General features: G+C 42.9%; 1 protein-coding gene across 1 annotated transcript; it reads left to right on the plus strand.

Moving 5' to 3' along the window:
* The first annotated feature begins 1163 nt into the window (after nt 1-1163).
* ST8SIA3 (ST8 alpha-N-acetyl-neuraminide alpha-2,8-sialyltransferase 3) lies at nt 1164-18363 on the plus strand. The gene is made up of 4 exons (XM_008521237.2): nt 1164-1924; nt 3294-3413; nt 5830-6387; nt 8980-18363. Exons 1-4 carry the CDS (start codon nt 1746-1748, stop codon nt 9260-9262), a joined length of 1140 nt encoding a protein of 379 aa, XP_008519459.1. The 5' UTR covers nt 1164-1745; the 3' UTR covers nt 9263-18363.
* The last annotated feature ends 405 nt before the right edge of the window (nt 18364-18768 follow it).

Here is an 18768-nt window from a genome sequence, read left to right on the forward strand (position 1 = left end):
AACAGGGAGAAGAAAGGCATGGTCCTGGCTCTGCAGAAGCTCGGAGCTCAGAGTTCACCCCTTTGAGGAATTCACAGCCCACAGACAGACCATAACATTAGGTCCACCAAAGCCCATAAGGCGAGAAGTTCAGGAAGAAAAGAAATCATAACCACCTTGGAAAATATCAACTGCTTTGTTAGAAAAGACTTTCAAAGGCCAATTTCTCACCTCCAGCTTCTTTCACTAGTTTGTATTGACCATTATTGGGAGGCCCAGGCCAAGGGTAAAGCCAGGGTGAAGAAGCCACAAGCTAATTACAAAGGACAGAGCTAAAGAAACATGTGAGCTGTCTCTGAGTACGCAGTAGCGTGACCGATAATTGATTAATTTTTATTTCCAATGGATATTAAAACAGGCAACACGCGAATATGCTAACAAACTGAAAGTCAAGCAATACAATGAGGTAGGCAGTAAGCGTTCCTCCCACCCTCAGAGGCTGCCTCTCTTCCTTGCTTCTTAGGCCCCTTCAAAAGAGACTTCTGTGCATTTATAATGGACAGACATGTACAATGCCTTCAGCTTCTTGGTGGCTCAGGGCTAAGTTAAGCGGCCCATACTGAAGGCTTAGCCACAGGGATGAGTCAGAAAAGTGGGCAATGGAGAGTAAAATCAGGGCAGAATGCGCCAGGCCTGGTTAACTCAGGGGCATGCCCCCTGACCACCTGCTGTGTGCTGGCAGTCGTGCTGGCAAGAGGACAGGGGAGGGGGAGCCAGGCCCTCCACACTCACAGTTCACCTCGCAACTTTGCTAGGCATTACCCATCTTTTAGAGAGAAATAAGGTATGTGGAGAGCTGAGAGGCAGATAGGGGACAGATTCTCGAAAACTCCAAGGAGGTTTTAAGCCCTCACAAAGCAGACAGGCCCAGTAGCTGTCTAGCGCTTCCTTGCCGGGATGCTGTGGCATGTGCTGTTCCATGGGGCCCAGGGAAGTGCCTATGTGGTGAGGAGAGAAGTTCTTAAACGTCTTCCTTGCTAACACCATTCTCCCTGCCTCTCAGAAGCACCCAGCTGGTGTGTATCCTCCAGGACAGCAAATCCAGTTATTTATCTCCATATTCCGTGATATATTTATAGAGTAACGAATGGCCTATTAAACTAAGTTTGGGCGTCTGTCTCGCCACAGCCACGTCCTCGTCCGCGTCCTCAGCCGGGGAGGCCGTTGACGTGGGCTGCAGCCTTTCAGCCTCAATTCCCCTCCCTCTGCCACCTCCTCTTTATCCCTCCCTCTTCCTCCCCTCCTCCGCTTATTTGGGAGATTAGAGTTCATTAATTAAATCTTGTGCTTAGATCGAACTGTAACATTATTCCAATCACATTTATCTTGCAGGCGGCGGGGGAGATGGCAGCCTCACTGAAAACGCGCGGGGGAGCCTGAGCCGGCGGCCGGAGACGCACGGCGCGGCGCGCTCCATCGCCACGCCGCCCCGCAGACCCTCCATCTTCCTGCTCAGCCTCCTGGCCCCACTCGCCCCTGCCTTGGGGATCCGGCTTCTCTCTGGGGCGCCTGCCCGCCCCCACCCCACCCCACCCCACCCCACCCCACTCCCGGCCTCCGCGGCTCCCCTGCCCGGTCCCCCTCCCCCGCCACACACGCTGACACGCGCACGCGAACACACACGCTCACACGCTGACACGCCAGCGAGCTGCTGGCCGCTCAACGGAGCGATTTCCCCGCTTTCCCTGATCCCAGCACAGCCTGGGATGAGAAATTGCAAAATGGCCCGGGTCGCCAGTGTGCTGGGGCTGGTCATGCTCAGCGTCGCAGTGCTGATTTTATCACTCATCAGCTACGTGTCCCTGAAAAAGGAGAACATCTTCACCATTCCCAAGTACGCCAGCCCGGGGGCGCCCCGAATGTACGCGTTCCAGGCGGGATTCCGGTGAGTGCGGGCCTCTGAGCGCCCTCGGGTATCTGGTTTGTGGGGAAGGGGGTTGTTTTGGCTTCTCTGAGACACTTGGGGCAAGATAACTGCGTGGTCCTTCCACTCCTCTCTCTGATTCTCCCTTCCCCCTCCCCTTTGTTTTTTTTTTAACCAAGAGCACCTAAAAGCCGTTGTCCTAATCTCTGTAATTGCATTTCTCGTATTCTTCCTCGACATCCCTTCCCCCATTTCAAAAATGGGAGGAGGGTATAAGGAGAATGATGGTGGAGGGAGAGGCAATGTGTGTGTTTGGGAGGGGGTGGTGAATCGGGAGGAGGACTTGCATGAGGTTAGCGCCTTCTCCGCGCCCTGTCCGCAGACTCGGCGGCCGGGCTCTGAGAGGTCCAGGGGCGATTTAATGGCGCAGGCGCCGGACTCCCCTTGCGCTCTTTCCACTCCCCTCCCCCACCCCCCACCCCATCAAATGATGTGCGGGTCTATTCTCATGAAACCCCTGGGGTATTCTACCTCGATCTTTACCCCCTCCTCGTTTTCACCCCCCCCTTCCGGGATTTTTGCAATTCCCCCGCCCTCTGCGGGAAGCGAGCCTCCTAAGGGCCGCCTACCCTCGCCGCAGGTCCAAGTCACCGCCCGGCCGGCGTAGGGCTGAACTGGGAAGGCACCAGGCGCGGCTTGGCACAGCTCATCAAGAGCCCCTGTCCCTACCTGTGACCCCTAGACGCTGTCTCAGCAGGGTCCCCTGAGGGTCAGATGGCAAATACAAACTGCAGCCTGTGGTCCAAGCTGGGCCAGAGGTGCGGAACCTAGAGAAGCCCCAGCTGGGCAGAAGAGCGGAGCTGGCCGACGGCCTCCGAGGGTCCCCAGGCAGGAGACCGGGAGTGAAATCAAGCATAGGCTCGGGAAGGAAGAGGTTAAGGCGAGAGCCACCCTCAGCGTTCCCCTGGGTCTCCGGTTTCCTCTGCCCTTTCTCCAAAAATCAATTCACCCGGACGGCGGGAGCGTCGCCCGCGAGGCTGGCGGCGGCGCGGCCGCTGTCCGCGGTGCTGACTCCCCTCGTCCTCGCTGCGCATCGGGCTCCAGCCGTGCGCCGGGCTCCCGCCCCTGCTCTCCGCCAGACGGCCATTTTATGGGTCTCTCCCGCGCCCGGAGGGATGGACAATGGAGACGGATTCCCTCAGTTTTCTTTATTCCTCCGGGCTGTATTGGGGAACAGAGGGTAGACCAAATGAGAGGTGACTTTGGGGCGGGATGGAGCCAGTGCGTGTGCCAGCTGCCCCCCGCCCCCACCGGCTGAACTTTAATGGCTACCTCGGCTTCCCCCAGCTGAGGCCAGCACGTTTGTCTGTGTACTCATGCTCCTCTCCAGGTCACAGTTTGCGCTGAAGTTTCTAGATCCGTCATTTGTGCCCATTACGAATTCTCTGACCCGCAAACTCGAAAAGAAACCTAAGTGGAGATTTAATCGGACAGCGTTTTTACATCAAAGGTAGGATAGGGGGGAGAGATCCAAAAGGTGTTTTTGAATCCTGGAGCTCAAAAAACAAAACAAAACAAAGTAATCCACAACAGCAAAAATCTGTCCTCCACCCTGAGGTATTTGCCTTGTCTTCTTGGCCTGACTGCACAAAAGCTGATTGGTAAGCCTTTTTATGTATGTAGTGCCTTCTCAGAAAACATCAAGAAGACCAATTTGAATGGAAGAAAAAAAGATATTTCTAATATCCTCCCTAACTTAGGCTTAATTGAGCATCATGATTCATAGTTGATGTGTATGGCTAATACTGCCAAAGCTATCTAATTTTTAGAAAGGTTAATTGGAAAAAGACCACCCAGTGCATTTTCATTCCCCCACTGAAAAAATTTGAAAAAATAAAATAGTATTGTCTCATTGAAACACAAAGAAAATACTACAATCCATCTCTATCAAATTACTCGTGAAAATCTTAGCCCAAATATATGCAAGTATTTAAGTATGGTTTTGTTTTGCTTTTGCCTGTTTATTTTCATTAAACCTTTACAGTTTTTAATATATTGTAAAAGCTACCCAGCATCTTTCTTAATAGTTGTTCTGTAGCAGCCTCATTTATACACGAAGGAGTTTATGTGTGTGTATGTGTGGGGATTTTTGTGTTTTTGTTTTGTTTTGTTTTGTTTGAGGTGGGGAAGAAGGATGAGGTTTACTCAGATGTATTTATTCTCCTCAGTGATTCTGGTCTACTCTTAGCAACCCCAGATAAGTCATTACTCCTTCCTTCTTGGTGGGATTACAATGCTGCTAAATGGAATGTGAGCCATCTAGTGTATTCATTAGGTGTGTGAATACTTATTTTACAAATACTTATTTTACCACTCTATTTAGGGGATTGCGTTTAGCCATAGCATTTCTGGTTACTGCACTCTCTCTTTTTAATTTTAATCTAATGACAGAATTAAAACAAATTCAATAGATATCCATGGTGTCATGAAAATATTGTTTATTTGAAAAGTTGACATATAGTCATGTGATTATGATTAAAATTTTTTAAACACTGTTTAATTAGAAATTAGTCCATGACAGTAATTGATTAATTCTAAAACCCTAGAAGTGCTTTCTTTTTTAACTTTTGGGTTTTCAATCCAATATTAATTTTATAGACAACCTAGAGAACTCTCATGAGTAGAACATATACTTTTTCCCAAAATATATTTCTATCTCAATAAAAATATTCTTCCCACACTAGGCCATGTGACCCAAATGACCAGTCAGAACAATATTTCTTTCTCAAAACTCTCCTCCTTTCAATCCATTTATTATGTAATCTTTCATTTCCCCAGTGTTATTTTAAACTTACTTTACCTTTGTCACAGCTTATAAAGAACAGTATTGGTAACTTTTGAAGTTTTGGATTAAAGCCTTCAGTTTATGCTGCTCTATACTTTGATGAATAAAGTGATTTTTAAAAATAAAATTCCAGTTAAAGTGATGATATGCAAAGCATTTCGTTTCATTTCTGCTATTTTTTAGGCAAAAGATGCAGGAAATTCAATGTGATTTCTTAGAATTGGAGAATCTAGTAGCAAAGTAACATGTTACTGGTCTCTTAAACATTTTAAATAGCTGAGACTTTAAGATGCTTAATTTTACTTAATACTCAACATGAAAGCAACCTGAAATTAGTGCTAAGTTTCCCCCTTGTCTTGTTTATCCTCTGAGTCCTTAGAATTTACACACGTTTTCAGGATTTACAATAGCCTGTTTTTCTAAGAATTAGATTCTCCAACTAAATTGTGTTTCTGTATAATCAAGTAGAAATATGCCCCTGTTTCATTATTCAAAGGACCTTAATGAGATTATCTCATTTCTATTAAATATTCAACTATACCCACTGCTATTACCATTTTCATATTTTAATAATAGATAGTACTATACTGAGTCATCTGTTTGGCTCTTATTTGGACACCAGTGATATTTGATACTCCTTGAATACTGCAGTCCCATAGCAAACAAGTAGTCCCTAGTTACAAACTCTAAGTCACCAATGTTTGTGCATTAATGTGAGCTCTTTGGGGCCTGTGTAAATTGTCTCCCTGTATATTCTGACACAGTATGGCCTGCACCTCCCCCTTGATCAAATACACTCTTTATGTAGAGCAGAAAACCAAAGAATGGCAACTAGAACTGTAAGTTACAACATTTGCGAGCCTCGAAGGATTACATCCAGAACGTGACTGAAAGATGAGTGTATGTCTGAAGATTCTGAAGCAGTCCTCCCCTCAAAGACCACAATTGTTATGAATGTATATTCTTTCTTGGATTCAATGTGCCTACGATTCTTGTCTGAATGAAATGGCAGCATAAGACATAAGATGGAAAATCAATTCTTTTGAATGGGATGCATTTAATGAATTTCTTTTTATTTTAGGCAAGAAATTCTTCAGCATGTCGATGTAATAAAAAATTTTTCTTTGACCAAGAATAGTGTTCGGATTGGACAACTGATGCACTATGATTATTCCAGCCATAAATATGTTTTTTCTATTAGCAATAGCTTCCGATCACTGCTTCCAGATATGTCGCCCATTGTGAATAAGCATTATAATATTTGTGCGGTGGTTGGAAATAGCGGGATCCTGACAGAGAGCCAGTGTGGACAAGAAATAGATAAGTCAGATTTTGTTTTCCGTTGCAATTTCGCCCCTACGGAGCCTTTCCAAAGAGATGTTGGAAGGAAAACCAACGTTACCACCTTCAACCCCAGCATCCTGGAAAAATATTACAACAATCTTTTGACCATTCAGGACCGTAACAACTTTTTCCTCAGTTTAAAAAAGCTCGATGGGGCCATTCTTTGGATCCCTGCGTTTTTCTTCCACACTTCAGCAACTGTTACCAGAACATTAGTTGACTTTTTTGTTGAACACAGAGGTCAGTTAAAGGTCCAACTGGCTTGGCCTGGAAATATAATGCTGCATGTCAACAGGTGTGTGTATTTTATTGCCTTTAACTCATACCCCACCAGATGGCAAATCAATATTGTAATCTCTTGGGGGTGGGAGCTATCCGATTAGTTGTTGTGGTTAGCTTAGTACTTTAGGACAAACTCTTATGTTTTGTAATGAATGAATGAGTCATTCTAGGTAAGAAGTTCAATCTCCTACTCCCAGCTGGTAACCAAGTGCCAAACGGAGGGACTGGTGTTTCATCAGCCTCTCCTCTCTATTCCCTGTCCCCTCCCTTGGTAGAAGCCTAATGAACAGTCATGGAAATAACCACAGATCAAGAATTTTCTTTGAATGGATACCTCCGTCCCAATAATGCCAATGGCTAAGTTAGACAAATCAAGTAGTTTTTTCAAAGAAGAGGCAATTGACTTAAAATGTTCCTTTTTATTTGATGTTTGGGTGTTTTGTAGATGTCCAAGATTAACAAGCCACCCAGATAAGTCATAAATTGCATAATCTGCCTTTATAATTTGGGATTTGAGTGCTCAAACAATGGTAAATGTGTATTTTATGAGCTCATTGTTACCCCTTGTAATTTGATAGACAGATTGACCAGAAATGCAATATTCCCGTCTAGTCTGATGGGTCTTAATTCTGGCTGTACATTAGAATCACTTGGAGGGCTTTAAAAAATACTTTTGCCTGGGCTCTATGTCAAAAGATTTTGAGTAATTTGTCTGTGGGAGAGGGGAGAGGCCCAGGTACTTGGTATTTCTTAATAACTCCCCAGATGATTCTAATATGCAATCAGAATTGGGAGGCACTAATTCAGGGCATTTTATAAAGCAAGATTAATCATGGGATTTTTTTTTCTTTACATCATCTGAGGAAATTGCCCCAACTCTAATTTCCCCTATGTAAGTAGCTCCACTGTCCTAACATACTGTCCAGGTATTACTGCAAGTTAGAGTGGGTTCTGGGAGGCCCGGTAACAGGGAATTCTAAAGATTTTTATCCCATAGTAGATATTACCATTCTGTAGTCCCCTAAAGTCTTCCAAATTTAAGATCTCTTTAGTTGACCTCTCGTAGAAGGAGGAATCATCATCTAATAAGCTGGTACCTATCTAACAAGTAGGGTATAACTTATAGTGTGTATATATATATATATATATATATATATATATATATATACTATATATATACTATTACAGGTAGCCATAATTTATAGTGCAAACTGGAACTTTTCTTTGAGACAAAGAGGATGCTATTAATAATTACAACAAAGATAACAGACAAAACTGGGACTGTCCCAGTTTCCCAGGGTGTATGGGCACGTTTTTAAGAGGTAATATAGCCCAACTCCTAAGTTTAAAGATGAGTCAAGTGAGCAACAAAGAACAGGAGTTATTGACCCAATGTCACTGCCCAAAATGGCAGAACCAGAATCTGAAGCCAGGCCTCTGCCAACCTGTCCTGTGATCTTTTGACCTCATCGTTTTTCTCCCCTCTTGCTCCATTTAAGTTCAGCTGTACCAAAAGAATTATCAGAAGTCATTCTAGGTAAGAATATTAAAACCAAGACTAACCTTTTAAACTTCAACTGGAAGGCAAAAGGTCTATCTTTGAAGCCTTCAAGTAGTGAAAAAGGAACTACATGTGCTTAGAAACTTAAGGAAACTTGCCTGTGTGGCCTGTCCTGCCCTCAGCTTTTCAGAAGGCCTGTGGATTTCACCATAATGCCTCACAACTGCTCAGACTTGAACCAAACACAGTGGATCAATGAAAACTCAAAGGAAATACAGTCCATAGAAACCTGATTGATGGGCAGTTTAATTCTGCCTGCACAGCCAATAATAAACATACACACACATACTCCACAGCAGTCTCAAATATTCGGCGGTGAGGTAGGAAGGCTTCAAATTACTATCTAAATATGGAAGAAAAAATAACCATAATTTAGCATTTTCTTAAATTCAGAAAGTGAGTAAATACTTTTCTGATGTTGTGGCATGCTAAAGAAGGGCTTGTGAGCCCTCAGTTAGAAGACAAAGGAGAAGGGAATATGATTTTTTACAAGAGGTTGGAGAAAAATAAGCCCTCACAATCTTTCCAAACCCAAGAAGAAGGACTTATCTCTAGGTGTAGTAAGGAAGTGACAGAGGAGGTACCCTTAGACTAAACAACCTCCTCCCCACGTCCAGGGGCCCTTTATGTATGAGAAGCATCATCATTCTCATCAGTGGCCTTCTGTGGTGTCACCATTGAGTCAGAGTCACTACTCTTTAATACAACCCAGAGGCAGGACTGGCATCAAAATGGGCAACCTGTGCAGTCACACAGGAGCCGTGCTCAGAAGGGCCTGGCACTGGGTTTAATACTCTGCTATCACCCTCTTGAAATTCTCAATGACTTTTGAAACAAGGGCCCACATTTTCGTTTTGCCACTGGGTCTCACAAATTCTGTAGTCAGTCCTTCCCAGAGGCATTTTATAGTCTAAAAGATAGATTCAAAGCAAGTATTGTTTAAGGTACTTGAAGAAATGCAGCTTCCAGCCCAGTCATATCGACCTATCTGATTGAAACTTTCAACACTGGTCTCTGAATCCACCTGTACTTATTGTTCCACAGGTACTGGAAAAACAAACATTTGTCGCCCAAACGGCTGAGCACAGGTATTCTTATGTACACCCTTGCATCAGCAATATGTGAAGAGATCCACTTGTATGGATTTTGGCCTTTTGGACAGGACCCCAACACAGAGGAAGATCTTCCATACCATTACTATGACAAAAAAGGAACCAAATTTACCACCAAGTGGCAGGAGTCCCACCAGCTGCCTGCTGAGTTTCAGCTGCTGTACCGAATGCATGCGCAAGGGCTCACCAAGCTGACTCTGTCACACTGTGCCTAAGAACTCCAAACAGAAAGTGCCAAATGGCTGTTTAAAAAGTGCCCCAAATCAAATTGAATAGTCATCAGAATAGAACCCTAGAGAATTTCTTATAAGGATTGTCTGCCACTTAAAAAGAAAGACGTCTTCACTCCCTCTTTTGCACTGCTCTTGTACGGGGCTTAGCAGGACAGACGCGTTGAAGCCACATGATTTAAACTTGATTGATAAAAGGAATGTTACATTTGGAACTATGCTGCTAACAAAATGGTTTGAAGTATTTTCATGTTTATATTTTAATAATAAACTGCCTCTCATTTTCTATGAGGACTAGAGCTGCAGTTTCTGCAGCTTTGCTCAGACACAGTCCTCGTAATCAGATTTGGGCAGGATTTCAGTTTTGCCTGGGTGGGATCTGACTCTTAAAAATGGAAACATAAAAAACTGGTTTGCTTATCTGATCTCTCTCTCACTCTCTCCTTCTCTACAACCACTCCTCTAGTCCCACCCCAGTGGAGTTTAATAGTTTGCTAGGAATCATATTGAATTAGCTTTGCTTGTATGTGTTGCATCTGTACTTGATGTGTTCAAGGCTCTGGGTAACTTTGATGTTTCATGACAAACCGAGAAAATCATGATCGATCCCTTTATGATGACTTCTATGAGAAATGTCTCTTAGGAAGTTCTCACTGGTCCATATAGTCACTCTATAGCAGAGTGGTCCCTCTGTGGTAGGTGGCATGTAATGCAGTGCATCTTTCACTATCACAAAGAAAGCCTATGTCGTAGGTGGCATCACATCTCTTGACATGAGTGCTATTGTGGCAAATCATTCTGTTGCCACATCTGCAAGGGCATTCCACCCTGAGTTTAATGCTTCCTGCAATCCCAACCCAGGTACTGGGCTGGTAATTCTCTCAGAATAGAAAGGCAGCTTAAGAGCCTGGGATATAGGGAGGAAACAGATGATTAGAAGTTGTGATGGATCCCATATACCCTAAAGTGTTGTAACCACGTTGCCTGTTCAGAGCGTTTGAGAACCAGCAGGGTTAGAGTAGAGTAGAAGCTCCCAGGTTGGCTAGGGGAGGCCCCCATGTGAAAGTGCTGAATATCACTGTGTCTACTAGCACTGCCCCAGAACCATTTGCTCCCTTTAAGACAATTGTAGACACCCTATATTCCCTCTTTCCACTGAAACCGGATCTATACATCTACAAAGTAAGCTTTTCAAAAGGAAAAGCCAATGTGTAGTGGCAAGATTTGGTACTAAATAACCCTTGGAATTTGAGATGTGTAGACCTGCCATGAAGGAATTAGTTGGCCATTCTCTTTTTCGTTATTTCAGCCTTAGCAGTAGAAATCACATCACTCCTCTCCTTAGCTTTTCACTGAGCAGCACTTTGTTGTTCCAATTCCACCCAAAGTCTGGCCAAGTTGATGTTAAATTTTAATAAGAGTTTCTTTTTTCTTTCCAAATGCCAGTCAAGCACATTTGTAATATATTTGGGTGGAGTAGCTTTTTCTTTTCCAGAAATTTCATCGAGATTGCTTGCACTGTTACAAATACTATTTAAAATAATTGCTGTAGTTCAGTAATCATCTCACTGCCCCTCCTTGGGAAGGTATAATCATGCCTAAAACTAAACCAATACAGGGGCTGGCCCTGTGGCCGAGTGGTTAAGTTCGCGCGCTCCGCTGCAGGTGGCCCAGTGTTTCGTTGGTTCGAATCCTGGGCGCGGACATGGCACTGCTCATCAAACCACGCTGAGGCAGCGTCCCACATGCCACAACTAGAAGTACGCACAACGAAGAATATACAGCTATGTACCGAGGGGCTTTGGGGAGAAAAAGGAAAAAAATAAAATCTTTAAAAAAAAAAACTAATCAATACAGTAAGGAAAGACACAGTCTTTATGCTCATGTTCTGCCTAGTTCTAAAGGGGAGCTGTCTTGTTCTAATTTTTTTCAGAAAGCTAATTAAAGCAGCTTACATAGATCCAGATATTAACTAGTGAAGGAAAACCATACAGGTTTAAATGTGTCACCAATGGTGACACATCTTACAACGTTGTATGAATGGCAATCATCCAAATAGATGGGAAGAAATAGGAATAGATGTTTCAAAAAACAGCTCGATACTTGAAATAATTAGAGGAGACAGTAAAAAACATTTTTAAATTCAATGGTGTAATTTGACGGGCATCAAAACTGCACCATGTTCACTCCGTGTCACTTTGGAGAGGATACCACTACAGCTCTCATGCTGAGCTGTGTTAGGATCGCTGCGAGAATGATAACTGACACAAGTGTTTAGTTGGCTCTTCTGAAGCACTTAGTTCGTTTGGTTATAGCTAAATGATTTTAATGCCAGCCTTGCATGGGCCAGATTCTGACTCTGGAGTTTTAATCCCAATGTTCCCATTAGATTTCACTAAATAAAAATACATAGACACTTTGAGCCAGGCAGGTTAAAAAAAGCAAAAGACTAGAATTCCTAAAACCAGTTAATTGTTCTATGGTAGATCATTTAAATTACATCTCATCATAATGTCAAGTGTTTTTGGGAGGGGGGCATTGTTTAAAGTTCAGGGAGATTTTTTAAAATCTCACTTCACTTCTGGCCCCGTCTTAACCTACAGTGAGAGGACTTCTCCAGCTCCCAACATCATTTCATCTGTTGCTTTCACAAGAACTCAAAATGTCGAGGAAATGGACTTGTCTCCCAGAACTAGAAGGGCTCAGAGATCAGGCTCATTCCTGTTTCTAGGCAGGACTTCCTGAAGCTGATCCCAAAAGACCACCCTTCTCTTTTCTCTAAAAATCTCTGAAGAAAACCCAAGGCCCTCGGTAGTAGTTAACCACAATTCTCATAATTTATAAATTCTTGATATACAGCCTATATCCCTCTTATTGGAAAAATTAGGTGCAATATGTTGATAAAGCATTTATTCCAGTTTTCGGCGTGTAATGAGCACTCAATATATGGCAGCTTTTACTGTTATTTTTATTGTTAGTTATACCCTTGACCTACACTTCCAGCATAGAGAAAAATAGCCTGTAGCTGATCATACAAAATCTCTTTTTGTTTTTAAAGACTATTTCAAAGATAAAATCTATATAACCACTGTCATGACAAAAAGAGTTGGGCAGTCCCATGAGTCCTGATTAGAAAGGCCGTGGTGTAAGCAACCAGCACTTCTGGGCCTGTGTGGTCAACAGCAGTGAACTGGGCAGGCAGGACCATTGGGTCTCTCCTCCTGATTCAGCTACAGATACATAATACTGGCTTTGGTATTCCCCTTCCTTTACTGGTTCTAGGTTAAGTGCATCCTTTTGTCAGAACCTTTCTTCTTTTTGGATAGTCACAGCAGAGTCCATCCTCAGCTATTGGAATAAATTTCATCATAAAACCCCCACAGCTATCTACACATGACACCATCACAAATGACCAATTGAGTTGCAGAGGGGGAAGAAAAACCCACAAACATTTAGCCACCTGCTTAATGCTAGTGCCTCAGTTTTCATCAGTTGTTCTGAGTGTCATGTGCAGACATGTAGATCCAAGGGAGACAAGAGTTAAAATGCGGCGTCAAAAATCCCTCCCACATCCAGAAAATCTTTCCCATATTTGATGATTAAACATCTATGGTTCCCCTGCCTTTGATTCTCTGTCTTAAGTGTTCTTGACCATTGCAAGAGTGCTATGTTTAGTAGTGTTGTGTGCCTAGCAGTGCTGACTGTGATTACTGGGCCATCTGTCTGTAACTTTGATGTCAGGCACCTGACCATGGGGCTACCAGCCAGGACGTGCAAAGGGAGAAGCTCCTCCAGCCTCCTTGTGCCTGGGCCTCCATTATCCACGAATGTGAGTGCCAAGACTAACCTAATTTGGTGGGGAAGCTGAGGAATGGAAGAGCACTTCTTCAGACCTTAGGCAAGGTATTAATTATTAGACCAGCAAAGAGGTGTTGACCTGAGGCCAGGGGAAGCAGCGACAGAATTGTAGAACTCTAGGACACTGGAAAGGGAAGAGCCTCTCAGCATGTCTAATTTTTGACTTTACAAATGAGAAATGGAGAAAGAGACAGGCTAAGTGATTTTCCCAAGATTGCATAGGTAATCAGTGGAGAAATTATGATTCCTTGTCCAGTACTTCTTGGCCTTCTCAGCATCAAATGAAGATAGGCTCAGAGGGAAAGTGATTTTGGTCTGAGGTCCACAAGGTACAGAAAATAAGTTAAAAAGGCTGCAAAGGAGGAAAAAAGATTCTCCCCACCGCCCCCCCCCCCAAAAGATATTTATTTCTCAATGCAAAACAGTAAAGGAGCTGTTTGCCTAGATATTCAACAGTCCACTGCTAAGAACCTACATTCTCCCCTGAAATGAGAGAAAACTCCCTTAATAAATTATGATTCTAGTAAATCTCTATTCAGTTACTAACAGCTCACAGCTGACAGCTGGAGTCTTATCCAATAATCTTTCATCTTAACACCTTGTTTTAGTAATATGTATGCATAATTTAAAAGTTGAATACTGAGGATGGTGATGTATTTCTCCATATGTGTAATTTTCAGCTGGGGCCCCTTGAGGTAAGAAATACCTTTCTCAATGCCTTCCATATTGTAAGTAACTTCAACAGCAGACTTTGCATTATTGCATTTAGTACAGAATGCTAAGATGTGCAAATAATAATGAATACATTGGGCTGGGTCTTCACGTGCAAAATAGCAGAGCAATTTTCTGTATAATTCTGGATCCTTAAATTGTTTTTGCCCTAATTGTTTGAATGTGCCAGGCAAAAGTATCTGGTTAGCCTCTACTTCTCCCTGAGTGTATAGAACTGTCCTTTGGTTACAAAGAGAGTTGAGGCTGTACGTGTATGCGTATTTGGCTGAAAAACCCAGACGGAGCATCACTGGTGCTGGGAACATAGAGCCTCTGGGCCACCTGACTGACTTATCTGGGCTCTGTGGCCCGATTAATCAAGGCCACAGGTGCGTTGATACTAAGGACCAAAATGACTAAATATGCCTCTCTTACACTCTGATTGCTTTGCCACATCAATATAACATTTGAAATGGGAAATATCTTAGAATGTCATTATTGTATTATTTCTTTTTCTTGTGATGACTTATTATTGAAGATATATGTTTGAATAGATGCTTTTATCCTCAATGAAGCTCATTCTCTTGTTGTTGATTACAGTGGAATCACAGCGAAGATGCCTGTCGCAGAGTAACTGACTCCAAGTTAAGATTACAATAGGGTTATGGGGTTAGGACCTGGATTATGTTGCTGATCCACCAGCAAACAAAGCTGTATGAAATGAGAAGCTCTTTAAAATACAATTCTTGTTCCCCACCCCAGACCTTTGACTCAGAATGTCCTGGGATAAGCCTAGCTTACAGAGATTCCCAGGTGATTCTGATGTGGCCAGCATTTGGGAGCCAACAATATATAGCAAAATCATATATACCTTTTTGACCAAAGTAGCTGAATGCTTCTCACTCCTCATGAAATTAATATCAGATCTGTTCCTTGAAGTTATCATGACACATGGCAATATAGACACAGTCTTAGTGACTCAAGCATTCAACTGTTTTGGCTGAACTGACTAATTTGTCACTAATTTGTAAGCAAATAGTAACTGATTAATTTAGTCAGAATGGATGCCAGCCTGAAGACAGTCAGAGTGGGGAACATTGCTTTAATATACTTTACACCAAGAACAGCTCTTTATATTTCATACTAAGAGGCAGATCTCAGATCACTCATCTTCACAAATAGATTGAGAAACAGGAAAGTTACATGATTTATTCAGATTCTACTTGGTTGTCATTCCCAGAGCCTAAAATATTCCTAAAGGGGTCTTATTTCTCAACCTCCAAGTAATGCCCCAAATGCAAAGGTCCTCAGGTTAAAATGAAACCGATCAAAAAAGCAAATTCAAGAAACTAAAATTCTAAGACCAAGTGAGTATGAGAGAGGTGGTCAGTTGGCACTGGCTGCCTTGTGCCAGCCTCTGTTGAATAAGATGCCACCATTCTAATGAAGTTTTGGCCAGGCTCCTTTCTATAGCTGTGCTCATGTCTTTCATCATCAGAGATACTAAAGGGCTCCTTTGATTTCCCTTCTCTGGGATTCAGAGACAATTTTAGCTCTTTTGTGTGCTGCTAAATGTTTAACAACTGGCTCTGGAGAAGAGTGGAGCCCCGATTTGTAGCCCTTGCCAATTTCCACGGTGTACTCTCATTGTAGCCAATTTAAAGCTACTAACTTGATGTCAACCAGCTGAAAATGTAACAAAATGTTTTCAAGAGCCAGTATGAGCTGGCTCCAGCACAGCACTGCCTGAACAATTTCTGAATCAGTGAGTACCAAATAGAAGAGGCGAGCAGCAGCTTTGGAGGGACTCCCAAGTGCCCCCTCCTCCCAAGGAGGCATTTATACTTTAGTTAGTTCTACTGATTTTTAGTATGTTATTGGGTCCTTGAGGCTAAGGACCCTAAGGTGTTCAAAATATTTCCTAGCCATGTGACTTTTAGGAACCTCTCAACAGACTCCTCAGTACCTTAGGAGATTACTAGCCATGGCTTGTCTAATTTCTAAGGGTGACCTTCTAGGTCAAAATTCTTCAATTAAACTGCCAGTTGAAACCATGTTGGCTGATCTTTTTTCATATCCTATAGTCCATTGCCTGTTTCCCCAGTTCTCTAATTTTCCCTGTCCACTTGCTCCTCGGCCTTTTGACAGCACAAAATTCACAGGCATCCAGAAATCAGTGCCCATAAAGGAGCAGGGGAAGAGAAAGACATCCAATAAGCTTACCTGGCCCCACCGCACCTGGGGAAGCTCCATAGTTCAAATGTCTCTACCCAGCTAAGCCTCATGCCCAGGGTTTGAGTAGGTACTTAGCTGGGCTTTCCTTGCCCTCAGAGAAGTTCCTAATGGGAAGAAACACCACTAGATAAGAACACTACCAGGCAAACTTTGTCGAGGAAGGCATCATGTGATGCCTTGCCCTTAGCGAAGCTAGTGTAAGGCTGGACTCTGAAAAAAAACCTACCCACAAACATTTGGCCACCGCAGTCCCCTGGGCAGTGAGCAGTAGGGCAACTTTCTTTCTTCCTCACCACCAGCTGTTCACTACTGTTTAGAAATCGGATACCCTGGTGAGCCACAGAACAAGCTTTGTTGGTAAATTAAAGGTTTTTCTGATGGAAGTCATTCTTAGGTGGGCTTAATTAAATCCTTTGGAAGGCAATGCTGGGAAAAAATGCACTTAATTCTTCAGATACAATAAGTGGCCATAGGTTCTCATTCAGTGAGCAGTAAATCAAAATTAGATCATGAAGGACCAAATCTACTTTCTCTGCTGTGGTAAAATATCCTACAGGTTCTGTAAGGCATTTCGAGACTGTAAATGTTTGAAACTCAACTTGGACATTTTCTATGTATGGTGTTTAAAAGGCCAGGGTATACCACCTCTCTTTTGTGTTCTTCTTAACAGTCATCGAAATGAGCTTGTTTCTCTATACTGAATAAGCTACATATTGTTTTAAATGAGTCAGATACACGTTCAGATGTTTTCCTGTATTCACAACAAATTGCATGTAGCCTGGGCACAAAATAGGCCTTCATCCTCTGGCTCTTTGCTGGACACCAAAGAGAGAAGTCCATAGCTACAAGCAGAAGGGACTTGACAGTAGGCCCCATCTTATTATGAACAAATTCACAGCAAAACCAGCCTTGGGGAACCAGCCACTCCTACAACATTTTTAGCTAGGGAGGTAGGGAAAAAATTGGTAGATAATGGGAGAAAGGATCGGTCAATGTGTGAAGGTGGAATGAAGTCAATGAAGTACTTGCAAAAGGGAAGGGGAGGTTTCCCACTGAAATCTGGAATCTAGACCATTTTTCAAGACTTGGAATAATTTGTCTCCATGTCAGAAATGCTCTTTAACCACATTTCAAGATCCAGATCTGAGCTCTTACTATGCAGAAAAGTAGCCTTACAGACCAGAGCTCTGGGAGGGGTTTATTGATGGGTTGAGATCCAGTCACCAAGCATCATCAATTAACACTGAAATTCTCCCAGGACATAGAACAAAAATACTGAAATATCACAATGTGGCATTGTTTACTCACATAGGACAGTCACCTAAGTCCATAGCAGAACTTCACAGATCTAGACATTATCTCAGGTCTAGATTCCAGATCAAGATCCTCAGTGTGGAGATGAGACACTGAGGTTCAGAAAGGAGGAAGTGACTTATCTGCCCAGCTAGTTAACTGGAATTGAGTCTGGGTCTCCGAGCCACTGATTCTACTACACCGCACCATACTGCCTCCATTCTTTACATGGGAAGTTGACAATCCATTGTGAAGGCATAAATCAGAAGTCAAGACAAAAGAATTTTGTGATATCTTCTCTCACTTAACTTACTTGGTTTCACCATTTTATTTTAGCATCATTTTAAAGAATGGTATGTCAATGTAGAGTGAGGAACAAAGCTTTCTATAGAGTAGTGATGAAACCAATAGGTCAAAAGGCGAGAGAACAGTGAATGTAAATTATTGAAGAAATGGCAAGAAGCATGTGTCAGGGAAAATAAATGCTTCTTATGTTCTTATAGTCATGGAGCCCTCCCCCCACACGCTTGATGCATTTGTTTTGGAAAATGCCATTTTATGCTGAGAGACTGGCACTGAAGACTTCACTCCTCCGCAACTCCATCAGAAGCACTCTCGCTCTTTGGAAGAGGCTACGGCCCTTAGGAATTAGACTCACATCCCTTGTGAGAGGCAGCCTCAGCTGCCCTTGAAAACAAGCTGCCAGACTGACAGGGCCATGGAGACCTGAAAGAAGCCAGCATTGCTGAACTGAGGAACATGTAAATATCTTCTGCCTTCTTGGTGAACAAGGATGACCATCTTTCTTTTGTAGAGGTAATCTCGTGTATATTGTGACTATAGTTTGTGAAGACAATGCAATGATTTGCTTCGACAGCTCCCCAAATGTACCTGTTAAGTGTGAATGTGCCTGCCTCATTGCCTCATGTGCCAAACACAGTACTGAATGCGTTCTTTTTAAATAAACTGTTTTATTGTGCATTGGAAAACACTGTCAGTTGTCTGTGTCTCATTCAGAGGATCCCACATACCCACACTAACACACTCCATTCAATGAAGAGACTAAATGCATCCTCCTTTTTATCATTCTCTGTGTTTTCTGTGTGTTTCTCCTTGGAGATTTGTAGGACTCCAGAAAGGTTGGGCTTGGCTGTCTACATGAGCTAGCAGCAAATACTGAAATTCCTCCATGCACAATTCTTCAATAGGTCCTTTAAATGCAAATCATGCAACAGGTTGTAACATTATTAATAATAATACATTATTCTTGAATGTTACAGTCACATACATCATTTTATTTCATCAATAATCAGGTGACGGAGGGATGCTGGGGGACTTGGTCCATGTTGCACAGTTAGTGGCAGAGTTAAAATGAGAACATGGCCTGACTCTCA

This window comes from Equus przewalskii, chromosome 7 (genome assembly GCF_037783145.1).
Source record: "Equus przewalskii isolate Varuska chromosome 7, EquPr2, whole genome shotgun sequence".
Lineage (NCBI taxonomy): Eukaryota > Metazoa > Chordata > Mammalia > Perissodactyla > Equidae > Equus > Equus przewalskii.